Source organism: Scardinius erythrophthalmus (genome assembly GCF_964197995.2).
Source record: "Scardinius erythrophthalmus genome assembly, chromosome: 11".
In the NCBI taxonomy this organism is placed as follows: domain Eukaryota; kingdom Metazoa; phylum Chordata; class Actinopteri; order Cypriniformes; family Leuciscidae; genus Scardinius; species Scardinius erythrophthalmus.
In genome coordinates, this window is record NC_138231.1 from 41,175,872 (window position 1) to 41,192,413 (window position 16,542).

Here is a 16,542-nt window from a genome sequence, read left to right on the forward strand (position 1 = left end):
CTTTGTACGTGTCATTGCCACCTCACACTGACTTCATGACATCAATACGGCAACAGCGCAACCTATTGGTCAAAGGTCATAAGCAATTAAATCATATTACAAGTGATTCTATTATGATTTTTACCCATTTTGGCTAAAACGTTCTACATTATTTTAATTATTTATTGCTGCAGTTGGTCTAATGCTCCCAGCCATGCTTGCATAACTTATGCCTTTTTTGTGCTTTGTGCCCCCTTAATTGCTACTTGCAGCTATATTTGAAGCTTTTGTTTTGTCAGTTAAACAGCGCTGTCTGTGCGAACGCTTTACAAGATTATTTCAATAACAATAATCAATAACAAGGAAAAAAATATATAATAAAATCACACAACAACCTTCATAATCACTTCATAATTTCCCCCTTTTTTTGACTGTTGTTCTTAATTAAACAAAATAATCTCCATGAAAAACAACCTCATCACAGAGAATAATAAAAGCCATGCTTTTTCAACATGATTTATATTCTGGAGCAATAAGTCCATTATGAAACACAAGCTTACTATGAGCAGGAACAATGCACATCAGATCGTCCAATACAAACAAAGACAGAGCGGGCGGTATGTAATTGCTCTCGGTACAGAAAGCCAATTGAATGGCACTGATGAGTCTATTCAGAAATAATTGGTGAGGAAAAAGGAATAACCGGTGGTGAGGTGTGCCCAAAGACGCCTGGAGAAGACGGAGCTGGAGGAGTCAAAGATGAATGATACTTGATTACTTTTGTGAAGATGACACATGCTGCCACTCGTTCCTGTGCAAAGACATCACTGGCTGGAGGTGCTCGCTCGTACGCAACACCAGCAAGCCAGCAAGAAAGGGTTGAAAAGAATTAAGATTTAGTTTGAAATGAATTATTCAGCGAAGTTAACGTGGTTGAACATCGGCGGTGGTTTTAAGCTTGCCAGAGGAGAGCGTAAATTAATTCAGGCAAAAACAATGATAAAAAAAAATCTAACATAACGACACCTGGAACTGATCTTCCGAGAATGTAGCAAAACGTCAAGCATTCATAAGCAACAGTTTGGAAGGGGAAACGAGGACACAGTGTGTGTCCACGTGTGTGTGGAGGTTGGAGTATGGCAGAAGGGTTACTAAATAAATCAATGTCTTGAGCGTTCAGAGGGGACTGCCCATGTGAAGCAAACTCTCTCTACTCCAGAATGTGTTGATAGATTACAACATGATACACTTACTGGTTAAAATACAGACAACAAGAATTACAAATGAGATTTAGTTTGATGAATTAATTATCATACAAATAAATGTGATTCATGGTACATTAATTAAATATTATACAAAAATGATTTACAGTATTATAAAAAATATTTACTATAAAGATTAGCAAACTAATAATGCACAGAAATAGAATGATAAACAATATTTTATATAAAAACACTTTAATCCTAATACTATTTTAAATAAGAAGTAATATTTAAATTCTTTACATACAGATTTTTAATATTTCTTTTGGAGGTCCACTTTGGTCTTAGTAATACTTTAAGTAATATTTTATATATTTACAAATATTTAAAATATTTTTATTGGAAAGCTGCTTTAGAATGATCAATATTTAAAAATATAAGAAACATTTCAAATATTTACAAATGCTTAAAATATTTCCATGGGGTCCACTTTAATCTTAGTCTTTCTGGGAACCAGAAAACCTGAATATTATATTATAGTAAAATATCATTGTCGTAAAAAATGATGTACTGGTAATATATATCTGTCCCAAATTCTTCACTCTGGTGCATTATTTAAAGGCAGTCCATTCTATAACAGTCAAATAATACTAAATTGTTTATAAAATTGTTAAATAATGGTAAAAGAAAAAAGTGAAACCTTGAGTGCTATCGATTACTTTATAATGCACCACTGCACTGTAAAGAGACATAAAAAAGCTAATTTCATTGCATTTGCAACTTTTTTTTTTAAATTCCTTAGAATATAACAGCACATTAATTGCTAACAACAACAATTATAATAATCATGATCAGGCACAATAATTATGACAGACCAACCACAACTGATATAATTGACATGCATCTGCATGTTGGGTGTGCATGCATGCTTTATGGGGACTTATCATAGACAATGATTCTTATACGGTATAAAGGGCATATTGGATCCCCTTATATCATTTAGTATGATGTAGAAGCTTTTTTCCTTAGGGGGACCAACACATTTCCCCACAAGATCTTAAATATGTCTGGTATTACTATCCTTGTGGGGATATTTTGTAGGGAATACCTGAAAACACAAACAAACACACACACACACACACACACACACACACACACACACACACACACACACACACACACACACACACACACACACTAGAAAACATCTTGTTGCCAATAAAAAAAGCCAACAACATACCCAAATTCACCTAGTCCTTTCTTTCTGGCTTTTCTCCATCTCTCTGCCAGGTTTGGAGATGAAAGAACATCACCCATGCCCCGAGAGAAGGAGATTACCCTCATTTTAAGTGAGCTGCTCTCAGTTTCATGGCTTTATCTGATCTAGAGTCAGTGAGAATGTGAGCTCTAATTGATCCTTCTGAGACCCAGCTTATCCAGTCAGTTCCCTAGTCAGTTTTTGGATTCTGATGAATTTTTAGGTGAACCCTAACAGCATCGCGGTGAGCTGTGGTGGTAGCGTAGCAGCTCAAGCTGTGCTCTATGATCAGGCTATGATAAGGGACCTTGTTAAAAACAAACTTCGTCACTCATTCTGAACAGTGAGATCCTTCCGAGAGATATGCACAAGTTTTGGCAGAATTTCCCATGTTTTTGGTACGTTCAATTCACTTCCTATGGGAGGTCATTTTTGACCATGAAGAGTACAAGTGTGACCATTTAGTCCATTTTCTTTAGACAATTTTTGTGTTTGCAAAGCCAGTGCCGCAAAAGTCAACAAATTTCATACCATTCCAATGAAGTTATAATTTTTTAAATAATCAGAATGTAACGTAATTTTTTTTCTGTCAAAAGTGACCAAAGAGCACCAGAGGGTTAAATGCAATAGTAACTGACATGGCTTGGTCCTCATCGTTTCACAGTGACTTGATGTGTAAACGAAGGCTATCCTTTTAAGCTCAGAAATACTGTTTTTGCATCATAATTCTAATAAATGTCATTTTTGGTCAAATTTAATATCACCCAGAATAAAAGGTTAACAAAATACATCATTTTCAGTTCGTTTGATAATGGTTTCAGTTTAAGAGTGTAGTACTCCCAGCACTTTTACCATATTTAACTTAGCAGATTTTCCTTATAATCACGGAAAAAAAGAAAAGTATGCAGATTCATTGTTGAGACTTCCCACCATTGTGCAGCTGAGCAAAGCATTTAACCCTTGGCAGATACCAGGGAATTGCAGAAATTAGTGTGGAGTAAGTTGCTTTAGATTAAAAGCATGTACAAAATGCAAATTAATCAAATCATGTTTCCGAAGGTCTTTGGAAAGAGTCTACGTGTTTGGGTTTAATGTGTAGCCATTGCTTATCTGGCCCTCTAGCAGACCTGAGAGGATAAATTAAGTAATGGTGCTGTGAGGCTTGGCTTTTATCTGACCTGCAGTCAGTGAGAGATAGAGGTTACGGTCAGATGCAAGTTTGCTCTGAACGCTCCTATCTGATTCACGGTCACTTCTGGTGTCAACAGTCAGTTTAGTTTAATTGAATCCACATTACTAGTGACAGCGGTGGCTGGCTGACAAGAATACACCCTTGACCGTTAGATTCGTCCTGCAACGGGTCATGAATGATCTCCTTTTTTCATTATTGCTATTAACACAGGAATAGTTGAATCATTTAACCTGGGGGTCACCTTTAGAAAATGCAGGGTGACCACGGGCCAATGAATTAAAATGGTCTGGTCAGACTTTAAAAGACTCTCCAATCTGTGAACTTCTCAACTATGTTCACGTCACTAAAACCTTTTATAATTAAATCTGATTAATGTATTGATTAATTCTATTTAAAATAGATTTACACCACACTGCAAGTGAACAATGCCACATCGCTCTCATCATAATCAATACAACAGTGTTATTGTTAACTGAAAAAAAAAAAAAAAAAAAATGTTGTTATGGCAACAACCTGAAATAATTTAAGATGAAGTACTAAAATTACAACAAAAAAAAAAAAAAACAGTTACATAGTCATATATATATATATATATATATATATGTAACTATGTAACTGTTTTTTGTTGTTGTAATTTTAAATTATTTCAGGTTGTTGCCATAACAACATTTCTTTTTTTAGTTTCAATATAAACTGGCTGATTAAGCATTGTGCCAATGTTAAATATATTTAAAATATATACACACACAGGTATTTAAAGCAAGCTGTTTTCTCATTAGATGTCTTTGAATTGGACAGCTATTAGACCATTAAGTGTGATCGCAGGTTTGATTGAGGTGAATTGTTGTGTATTATATAACTGAATGAGTTTTTGAGGTTAGTCGAGGCTGCCAGAATGTGCGCTGATGATCGGAGAGCCGTTCCGGATCCGGATCAATAGACAGAAACAGTGGATATAAGCTGGCTGATTAAGCATCGTGCCAATGTTAAATATATTTAAAATTCATAAAGTGACAAACTTAAACTAAACTAATATATAAAAATAAAAGCTCATTCAAAATATAAGTACTATAACAGCCTCATTTGATAAAAACAGGGTTCTTCTTTAACTGGTTAGACTGAGTGTGGAAGTCATAACACCATGGTTTAGATGGGAAAATATATGTAGCTATTCTCAAAAAAATTCCACATTGTGGTTCCTGGACCATCTGCAACATTGTGAGGCCTACGAGAGAGAACACAGTCAGAATGAGACTTACATCAGTGATGTTTTTGATCTGATCCTGGGTCAGTTTGCGCAGATGCTCATCCTCGCTCTCTGTCATCAACTTCAGAGCAGGCAGCTTTAGACCGGCGTCCAACAACAGAGAGCAAATGTTCCCAATGCACTAAAAGAGAATGGAAGTGAAGTGTGAATGTCACGCCTCAACACAGCAGAGCCAAACTCACTAAACTAACTCACACTCAGCACATGCCATCAATGTTTGGTGACGATGACACACACACAGTCTTACCTGTGGGTTAAGTTTGTGTTTGGTCGGGTAAAGAGAGCGGCACATGGTTAGAACCTCATTCCCGGTGTTGATTTGGGAAAAGCTGGAGCAGTGTGTAAGCAGGGCGGATGTGAGACACACCCAGGGGTTCTGCTCTGTCTCAAGCCTGTGTAGAGAGAGACAAATGTGTTTAAAGGTGTTCAGAAGACCACACACGCACACACACCAAACATGCAATGACATGGAAAGCGAATCATGAAAGTTCATGTGGTACCGTGAAACTTTTAATAGAAAAGGATCTGTATAATGAAAAAGAAATCCAATCATAATTATCATGGCATATTACATGCATGCAGCCATAAAACAGCGCATATGCTTATCTCCTGACTTCCTATGAGAGATGAGAGGAGCTTTCTAACAAACTCCACTGCCGACCGAGATAAACACACATAATCATAATCAATCGCACACACTCAATTTCATCTTATAATTGAAGTTGGCCTTTCATACACAGAATGTTTTCCACAGTTATTGTAGATAATAACAAAATCCACAGTTACAGAGACAACGAGGAACCTGGAAACCTAAATTACATTCATTACAGTAGTTAATGGATAGGTCATGAAAACTTCCTTAGATGAACATTTCATTAAAAAATGCTAAATTTTCTCATTATGTCCTCACTCTCATGTTGTTTTTAAACCCATATGCTGCCATCTTCCCCGAGTAACACAAAAGGAGAATTTTGAAGAATCCTCACATAGATCTTCTCTATAAAACGACGATTTTAACTATAAAAGCACAATAAAAGGTGCCATAAAATGGTCTATATAACTCATGCAGCGTATTCCAAGCGTCCTGAAGCCATAAACCGAAATTTAAGTTGAGCTGCCAAAGCTCTCCAATCTCACTGGTGGATATCGTGTTTGGTTACGAGAAATGCAAAAAGCCAATTATGTTTGGCTATTATATATTTGATATTTTAGTTCTTGTTAAGAGAATAATTAAATGAAAAAAATATTAATGTATGAAGGTTTCATTTAGAATTTGTATTTTTTGGTGAACTATCCCTTTAAGACTTTGCAAGCAAAGGTTCTGAGGGGAAAAACTCTTAAACATTAGAGATAATTTAAAACGGTCATGGTGTGGCCAGTATCATGTATCCTCTAAGAAAGAGCTGCCACCCAGAGCTCTGTGGTGTGTCAATTCAAATAGATTTCCATTAGGATGGCCTTTTCTGGGACTTACTAAAGCACGACAGAATGAGGAGCGACAACACAGGTGTTCAGGAGACAGCAAATGTGCAAATCTTAAGTGAAGATACACACCCGGTACACAGTGTGATCACACGTGAATGTCTGTGAACCCTGAACAAATGAATGTATAGTCAAACGCTCCTTTATCCCCTCTACATTTGGCCTTTATCCAACTCACATTTTGTTTAAATGCCAAAGAGCATAATGACAAACACACACAAACTCACACGGACACATTGACACACACACACACACACACACACAAACGCTCCGTATTCTTCTCTGAGAACGTTAATTCAAAACTCTTCATGAAAACAAAAAGCCTTAAGCTATTTGAAAGTGTGGCACAATGCATAATCAGCCAGCTATTGATCCGGATCCGGAACGGCTCTCCGATCATCAGCGCACATTCTGGCAGCCTCGACTAACCTCAAAAACTCATTCAGTTATATAATACACAACAATTCACCTCAATCAAACCTGCGATCACACTTAATGGTCTAATAGCTGTCCAATTCAAAGACATCTAATGAGAAAACAGCTTGCTTTAAATACCTGTATTTGAAGGGATTTTTGTGCACAGGTCTCTTTAAAATACTTGTTTCTGATTGGTCAATCATGGCATTCTGTGGTCAGACATTTAATATAATGACCGCTAAACAGTATATCTGACAGCTGTCCCTGGCAACCAATCTCTTACATGTTTTTCTTATCACTCTTATGCAGTCTCTTTCTCACATAATAAAATATTCCAACTCAGCAATTATGTAAATTGAAAATCAGCACCAAAGTCTCACCTGCTCTTGTCAGTCATTGGTGGCCATGCCTGTAGGAGGAGCATAAGGTGTTGAAACTCCTCCCATTTATTGCTGGACTCCAACAGCTCCAGAAACAAGGAGTTTCGCTTTTCTTCATTCTCGACATCTTTCATCTCACACTAAGAAACGGGAGGGAAGCAGAGAGAGAGACTTTTGTTGAATGCTCTTGAACGCCCATCTTAGCGAGTATCTAGCAAACCAAGTCGGTTATATCTCAACTGAATGTGGACAGTATATTCAGATTGGATCCGTGCATTCGCTCTTAAAGTGACAGCAGCCTAATAAACCTGCTGCTGCATTTTAATGCTAATTAAACAAATGACAAAGAAATCAATCACTGCTATTAACAGAATAAGTTTTGTAACTTTATAAATATCCATCTATATTTAATGCACTGTTAGACTACCTGAAAAACAAAACAAAACACTGTTTATTATTAAAATAAGAATCATATTATTTTGGTTTCTCTACCCAATGTACTTAAATATTACAAATACAGTGAAAATACAGGTATAGGTATCGGCAAGTACCAAAAATGAACGTATCGGTATCGGACTCGTTCTGGAAAAAGTGGTATCGGTGCATCCCAAGTATAGATTTCAGAGATGTTTTACTCATCAGAATGTCTAGGGGTGCCAATAATTGTGGCTAACATGCATAAAAAAAAAAAAAAAATAAAATAAAAAAAAATTATATATATATATATATATATATATATATATATATATATATATATATATATATATATATATATATATATATATATATATATATATATATATATATTCAACTGTTTTACTTCAATGAAAGGATAAAATATTGTGAAATTTTTAAATGAAAGAAAAGGATAAACAATGCAATTTATTTTATTTATCAAGGGTGCCAATATTAGTGGAGGGCACTGTGCTCATTAAAACTTCCTGAGGAAATCTATGGCTTGAAAACACTAATTCTCTCCCCGATTTTTAGGACTGCAAACAGCTATATACCAAGTGAACTCTGAAATGCATGACCTGTATGGTAAATATGCAAATCTTTGAGACTGAAGGCAGAAGATAAAGTATTTGGCTTATCAGCTAATCATAAGCTAAGACTAAATCTGTGAGAGGCAGAACATCTTTCAGGCTACAGCACTAAAAGGTAAGACATCATGTTTACAGATGGAGAGAGCTGGCAAAAGAACGCACGGATAGCAGAAGGGACTAAACATGAAAAGACAAAGCAAGCAAGATGGAAGGAGGAAGAGAGAGGACTTGAAATGGCTAGACTGGCACTCACACACATATAGAATGGAAAGACTTCTATGGCAAAAGGAGTGAATTGTCCCCTGTGGTGACTCTTGTGTTCTCCTCCAAAAGAGGGAGGCGGGGAGAGAAAGTAATTAATTTCCCTTCAGTGCAACGGGAGCACAATTTAACAGCTGAGAAAATGTCTGATTTCTGAGGGGAAAACAAAAAATGTCAAAGAGCCATTCCATGGCATGGTACCAGCATGCTCCAAGAAATTACAGAAAATAGCTAAAAACTCAAGGGGGCAAAACACACATCGAAATGACTGAGGAGAAAAAAAAAATCAATTGGAGTAAAAAACTAAGGGATATGGCAAATGATTTGGTTTGCCATTGTGATGGAGGTCATAAAACACACAATATGTGTCCATATGCGTCTATACACATGCCAGTAGCATCATGACTATTTGAACAAACACTTTTCTTGAATCTCATACCTACCTATATATATATATATATATATATATATATATATATATATATATATATATACACACACACACACACCACACGTATGGAATGAATGAACAGATTGCAACAATTTCATCATATTGGCATGAATCTCTCTAATTCCCACACTTCCTTTCACTCTCTCGCTGTCTCCTGTCTCACCGTTATTCACTGATGTGAAAATCAATTAAGCTGACACTTCGGCCTGAGTATTTTCAACACCATAATTCCATTCACCCACCATCCTACACATTCAACCGATTAATAACCTGCCTAATAAACTCATTACAGCCAATCATGTTTGACCTACATTTATTATGATCTGAGAATCCCCATTGAGACAACACCTAAACGGAGTCTGTATTCCCGAGACCTATCAGTCTCTCTTCTAATTGGATAAAATGAGTTGGCAAACCGAGGCCCTTCAGTTCCCTATTGAAATGTTGTGGTTAGAAAACAAAAACAAAAACAAACACATACTAACAAAAGCTGTACGATACTGGGAAAAACTGACATTGTGATATTTTGTTTTTTTCTGCGATAAATATTGCGAAATGAAAACAGTTATTTGGAAAAAATGAATCATTCTAGAATGATTGGGGTGATTTTGTAGAGGGGAGTGAATCTGCATCGAAAATAAAAAAAATATTAAAAGCATAGATAAATACAACAGAACAAAGATACAAATTAAATGGTGCCTCAGCCTATGTTTTTCAGGTAAGTCACAGTATTTATGTACAGAAATTGAATTATCAAATGCAAAATAACACTGTATAAGTTTAGAATAATGAATCTTTGTAAAAACAATTTTTATGCCAAACTTCATTGATGTCCTTGACAAAGTTCTCAGTGTAAATGGTGGGTTAAAACCAGTCGCAACTTACATTTGTGCACAAAAAGCATTTCATAAGCCCTTATTTCAATGAACTATATTTAAGTAAGTTGGAAATAAATGAAAAGTATTTGGACCCTTTCTGTAAAGCAGGAAATTTCAGGCTGGGGTTTTAGCAGAGAAATTTGCTCTTCTCTGAGGTGTTACTTCAAATGCCTAATCCTCTGCCAAGCTTCATCGATGTCCTTGACAACGTTCTCAGTTGTGGATGGCAGGTCGAAAAACTCATAAGCTAATCAGTGACAAAGTCGAAGGGTTCCTGTGGCCATCTTCACCTTCCAAATGCAAAATTCCCCTAGAGACATTAGTTAGTGCACACTTAGTAGAATATATGCTTCAACCAGAAGCAATGACAGCTTGTGCTAAAAGCAAAGCCAGACAGATCCACGCTCTAATCACCCACACACACTTCTGAGAGAAAGAACGAGAGAGACAGGCAGGTTAGAAGAGGACAAAGCGTGGAATAAAGCGGGTCTGTTTCACTGAACTACGTCCACGCACATCAGTGCCAGGGCAGGAGGGAAAAATGAGAATAAAATAAAATGACACATCCTCCGCCCTCCAGTATCCCATCGTCCTTTAAAACAGACCCCAGGGGAAAGGAAGAGATCCTGCGCTGGTGCAACCATTCTCCCTGCTTCAGAGCATCTGCCCACGCTGCCAAAACACAATCTGTGTGTGTGCGTGCGGAGGGGGATCCTTAGACAAATTGAATGAGTTTGCGGCGATGCCATCAAACTACGCCACACTTCAAGGCGTCCGCCCACTCCAGCTCTCCCCCTACCTGCAGGAAATCTCCCTGCCACACGCAGACACACAACAACTGCACATTTAAGGGTTAGTTCAGTGTGTGCGTCTGTGCATCTGCGCTCGTGTCTGTCAGTGTGTAAATTCTCATATACAATGATTTGTGGTGCTGGTGCGAGTAGCTCCTTTAAGCTCGGCTGGGCTCCATCTCAGCCTGTGACCGTTAATTGTTGCCTACCCACACACGCAAACATACCACTCGAACTGTGAGGGGCTTTTAGTTGCATAGCACCAAATAGTAAAAGGCTGCCTGTGGAAAGAACTAACATATCTGAAGGAAATATAAAGGGCTTCTTCAGCTGTTTTGCCTCATGCATCTAAATGCAAAAAGAGCAGACGGTTAGCATTGACAGTTGCTGTAAACATCAGAGATGGCTGGCTGGTAATTACCCGCCTTTAACTGGACAGAACAAGAGTGGGTCCCTTTTGTTTTACGGCACGCTTGTAATTCAATGGCTACAAAGCTTCTAATCTGTCAAGACGGCACTAGGAAGGAGACAGGAAGTAGTTTTGCCAAGGAGGAGATGGATCTCTATTGATCAATGTAGTATTTAGACACAATAAATGCACAATAACAAGCCAAATCTGCCATGGCTAGACATAACTAGTCCAAGTGTGCATGTAGGCTCATGCATAGGTCTACACATCAACGCATAAACAGAATTGGACATGCACGTGTACACGCATTCACAAATTGTTTAAGCTGCCCATGTTGCTGAGAGGCAAATTGATCTGAGAGGCAACAGACAGCCACTGAGAGAAAATAGAAGAAAAAAGGTGGGCGAAAAAAAAAAAAAGAGTTCCCGGGCATTTACATCAACTCTGTTTCTGAAAGGAACTGTTCAGAGCAGATCTCTCTGTCGGAGAGAAAACAGCTGAAGACGGGCAGCTGCACAAAACTCCCACGTTAACTTTTGCCAGTTCCCAGATCCTGCGTGCTGATTGGTCAATAGAGCATTCTAGTGATGCTAAAATACACAATACAGACAATGATGAGTTGAACAACTATGAACAGAACTACAGACAGATAGGTAAAGTAGAATGATATATAGAATGATAAACAGAGCAATAGAAAGACAAAATGATAGACAGAATGACAGACAGAACTACCGATAGGTAGAACAATAGATAGACAGATACATAGATGATAGAATGACAGAGCGATAGACTTACATACAGTTAATACAATAAACAGAATGATAGACAGAACTACAGGTAGATTGGTAGAACGATATAAATAGACAGAAAAATAGAACGACAGATAGATTGATAGATAAATAGATAGAGCAATAGATTGAGATATAGATTGACAAATAGAACAATAGATAGAATGACAGACAGAACAACAGATCGATAGGTAGAACAACAGATAGAATGATAAAGAGAGCAATAGACAAAATCAGACAAATGATCGACAGAATGACAAACAACTACAGATAGGTCGAACAATAGATAGAGAGAAAAATAGATGATATAATGACAGTAATAGACATACAGACAGTTAATACAATAAACAGAATGATAGACAGAACTACTGATAAATTTGTAGAACGATAGTAAACTGAACGATAGAGATTAAATAATAGAACGATGTAGATAGACAGACAGACAGACAGAAAAATAGAACGACAGAGAGATTGATAGAACAATAGATAGAGATACAGACTAACAAATAGACCAATAGATAGACAGACAGATATAAACACAAATACAACAATAGATAGAACGACATAGGACATAGAGAGAAAGAACTATATGGATAGATAAGACCGATTCTTTCATCATTTACTCGTCCTCATGTCATTCCAAAAGAGAATAACTTCTTCTTCCAACTTCTTTGGAACACAAAAACATTTTTGCCACAGCATTGCCATTACTCACACTATAACACAATGTCCAAAACAAGACTAACAAGAACAACATTGGACCCAACTATTTTTGGGAGAAAAATATCACATTAAATTCTCTCTCATTCAGTTTCTGTGTCTTGCTGGTTCACTGCTGCAGTTCCACATGTCTGGACCATGTGCACTAACCACACAGAATCTCAGAGAAACCTGCATATGCAAATCATCAGCATACACACATTATGTACTTAGGCAGCTTACATTGATAAAACACAGGCCGACCCTGGGATTAGATCATAAGTCTTTTTGATGCATAACTACAGATGTATAGCACCTCTGGCCTCCAACCTAGCCAAAGTCAATTACAATGCTCAGCAAATTTCTGAGAGTGATCTCCGGTCAGTTCTGCCATCGGGCAAAAACCAGCAGAGAAAGAAAGAGAGAGAAAGATATCATAACAAGGCGAAGTGCTTGACCAAACCAGCCAGACGTGGCTCAAATAAAAAACAGACATTTCATCTCTCTCTGATTTCCTCTCCATAACACCGCTCTGAAGAGTATGGGCAGACAGAATACCAGAAAATGAATAATAAATAGCTTATGCATAATGAATAAATTAAGGCCATCCTGAGCTCAGAGCAGAGAGGAGATGCAGGAGATGAGCCCTTAAAAGGGATTACTCCATAATTGAAATCTTGTTTTCTATTTATCAAACGAAAGGGATTCGTGGTGGAACTGTAAAACTCAGACTCCGCCGGGTCGTGGTCTGAGGATGAAACATTAAGGAAGAGGACAGACTCAGTTGGGCCTGAACATCAGAAGAAGGGAAGGACCATGTGAGGACTTCAAACTCATCATCAAGTTCAGTTTGAGGTCTAGAAACATTTTCAGGCAAAAATAGAGAAATACTAATGCACTTTTCAAAGGTTCTTCTAAATCCTAAATGTGTTTTGCATCACATCTATGAATAACCAGCAGAAATACCTCTCTTAGACCAGCATGAATTTACACGCTAGGATGGTTTATTCTGGTTTGTGCTGGTCAGATGCAGATCTAACTTTTGGACCAGTACAGACATGGCTTTTAAAAGCATGGCTGGTTAAGATAGTCATGCATCCTGAAGGGAACATCAGCACAAAAGAACCCCATTCTGGGGTCCAGCATTCAAAACACAACAACAGATGAGGTACACTGTACTTAGTGTACCTCATCTGTTGTTGTGTTTTGAATGTAGGAGAACCGTAGAGATGTAGAACCGTAGACGTAGAACCGTAGAGACGTTTTGAACTGTAGAAACGGAACGGACTATTAGCTTTAGCGAAAGTAATACAATCGTTTTTAAATCAATAAACTCCTTTTTAAATCAATATTTTGTGTCAAATTATTGATTTATTTGGTGGGTAGCCATGTAATAAGCGGGACAATGTAGAGCGAGGCGGTTGTTATAGCGAATACAACCCCGACAGGCTGATCAGGACCTGATCTTGAACATTACATTATCCCGCTTATTACATGGCTACCCACCAAATAAATCAATAATTTGACACAAAATATTGATTTAAAAAGGAGTTTATTGATTTAAAAACGCTTTTTTATTAATAATTAATAATAATAATAATTAAATGAATATGAAATATTAATGTTTATTTAAAAATAATTAAAAACATACATTCCTTTTAATAGTATATAAATATTGAATATTAAGGTCCTTGCACACTGAGATAGAAATTTTCGTAAGCGTTTTTTTCGTATTCGTCATTCGGTGGCTCTGAATTGTCAAAACACCTGTGGAAATTCTTGCTACGGTGGCGGAAAATGCAGAAAATCCGAACCTGATCTGAATTTTTTCATGACGGACGAAAGTTTTGGAGCCAGTGTGTAAACGTGATTGAAACAACGCGAGGTCGTATTTATTTTTTAACTTGCGAAAATTTCAGACGAGAATTTGGGACTCGGTGTGCAAGGACTTTTACAGTTTACTTAAAAATATATTGAGCTCATTATTTATAAATTACAATTAGTATAATTAGCATTATTTATAATGTATGATTTTCATTTGATTTTAAATGGTTTTAACCATTTTCATGTAAAAAGAGAAAATAATTGTATATTTATCCATTATGTTATTAAATATTTTAAAGGTGGCTGAAAACGTATAATAATAATATTAATAATAATAATAATAATAAATACTTGGGTTGTCTGCTGATAAGAGTGTCAGAGCTGTTTCTGACTGAAAAGTGCTATTTTATGCATTGCTATTAGGCAAAAAAACCCATCTTGGTTCTGTGGCCTCAAGGGGCCTATAAGGTCAATGTTGAGTACAACTCATTCTGTTCATTCACTGAGGATGGAGTGATATCACAGGAGGGATGAAAGGCCGTGTGGAAAAGGTGAGCAGAAGGAGAGAAAGAAAGAGGACTGGGAGAGGGGGGAAGAAGTGTCGTGCCTGGCCTTTAGAAGGAGTGTAAAATGTCTTATTAATATTCATTGACCTGCTGCCTAACTTCCACCGTTTCCCCTGTGCCCTGTACAGAAGTGATAGAGGTCGTTCAGTTTAAAAAGACAGGAGAGGAAGGAATGGGGAGGAGAGAGGAAGAAAAGAATCAAAAGACATAAGAGTAGGAGCCAATCACCAAAACCGGTGCATTAGAACAAGTGAACTTCTGTCTCCATAAGAGGGAGATTTTCAGGTAAGGCTGACACACACACCCACACAAACCAAATCCTTTTGGCTCTGTGCAAAGACGACTGCTCCGGGCTGGAGGGCCCTTGAGTTTCCAAAGAATGACACTCCAGGGCGCAATCTCCGTACCTCTTCAGCGGCCTGTGATGTGCGCTCTAGCACGGCGCTGCATGCTTATGTCAGGGAATGCATGATGTGTTTGTCGGTGCAGAAGTGTGTGTCAGCATGACTGCACGTAAAAGCCGGAGGGATCTGATGTCTGTGAATCCGTTATGAGTTTTGGTCTAAAAGAAGGTCTGGCAGCTGTAATCTATGGGCTGGATATATATTGAAAAAATCAATATATTTGAATGAAGACACTGTGTATGGAATGCAGATTTGTTTTGAATATTGATATTGCCATTTACCCGTTTCAAAGAAATGTTATTTTGCTTGCCACAAAGGTTAACAAGAGGATACACAGGGGTGAAGAGAAGGTTTTAAAATCACAAGCGGAGATAAGAATGACAAAGACTACAGTAAGGAAGGAGAAGAGTGTAAGACAAACGATAAATAGCGTAGGAGAAGGCGCAAGGACATCCGACTATTGGACATGAGTCACAGAGATTGATATGGAATTGGAATTTCTTAAAAAGTAGTAGTATAAGTTTTTGTCCTGCAGGAAACAATATGTTAAAATTAATAATCATGTATCATCAACCAGGGTTCTTAACTCTGGCGCCCCACAAGGTTGTGTCCTGTCTCCTCTTTTATTTTCTCTTTATACCAATAACTGTACGTCCAATTTAACATCAGTTAAACTGTTAAAATTCGCAGATGATACCACTGTAGTAGGTCTTATCTCTGATGGGGATGAATCTGGTTATCGGGGCGAAGTAGAACAGCTGGTGAAGTGGTGTGAGGTCAATAACTTCATCCTCAATACATCTAAAAGTAAAGAGATGATAGTGGACTTTAGAGAGAAGGCAGTTCGGCACCTTCCCCTCTCCATCAATGATCAGGTTGTTGAGAGGGTCTCTTCCTTCTGTTTCTTGGGCTCCATCATTCACCAGTCCCTCTCATGGGACCTGCACATCAGTCTCATTGTAAGCAAAGCCCATCAGAGACTTTATTTCCTCCGTCAGTTGAGGAAATTTGGGGTTAGCCAGAAAGGCATGACTCATTTCTACCGAGCAGTCATAGAAGGCGTGCTGACCTTCTCTATCCTGTCCTGGTACGGTAACGTGACCAGTCAGGGTAAGCAACAGCTAGATAAAGTAGTGAGCAGAGCCTCTAAGATCATTGGCTGCAGTCTGCCTACCATAGCCACACACTAAGACTCCAGAATTATTAAGAAGGTGAGAAACATCACCCAGTACATTACTTGTTCACTCA

The 16,542-nt window shown here is 37.6% G+C and overlaps 1 protein-coding gene across 2 annotated transcripts in view; it reads right to left on the bottom strand.

The window, feature by feature from the left end:
* Positions 1 to 16,542, bottom strand: part of nbas (NBAS subunit of NRZ tethering complex) — a 189,604-nt gene that overhangs the window by 11,263 nt on the left and 161,799 nt on the right. For both annotated transcript variants that reach the window (XM_081379315.1, XM_081379314.1), the window contains exons 49-51: positions 7,178 to 7,317; positions 5,146 to 5,290; positions 4,891 to 5,019 (exon numbers count right to left, since the gene is read on the bottom strand). In XM_081379315.1, coding sequence (XP_081235441.1) covers positions 4,891 to 5,019; positions 5,146 to 5,290; positions 7,178 to 7,317 — 414 coding nt within the window. The remainder of the gene's footprint in view (positions 1 to 4,890; positions 5,020 to 5,145; positions 5,291 to 7,177; positions 7,318 to 16,542) is intronic.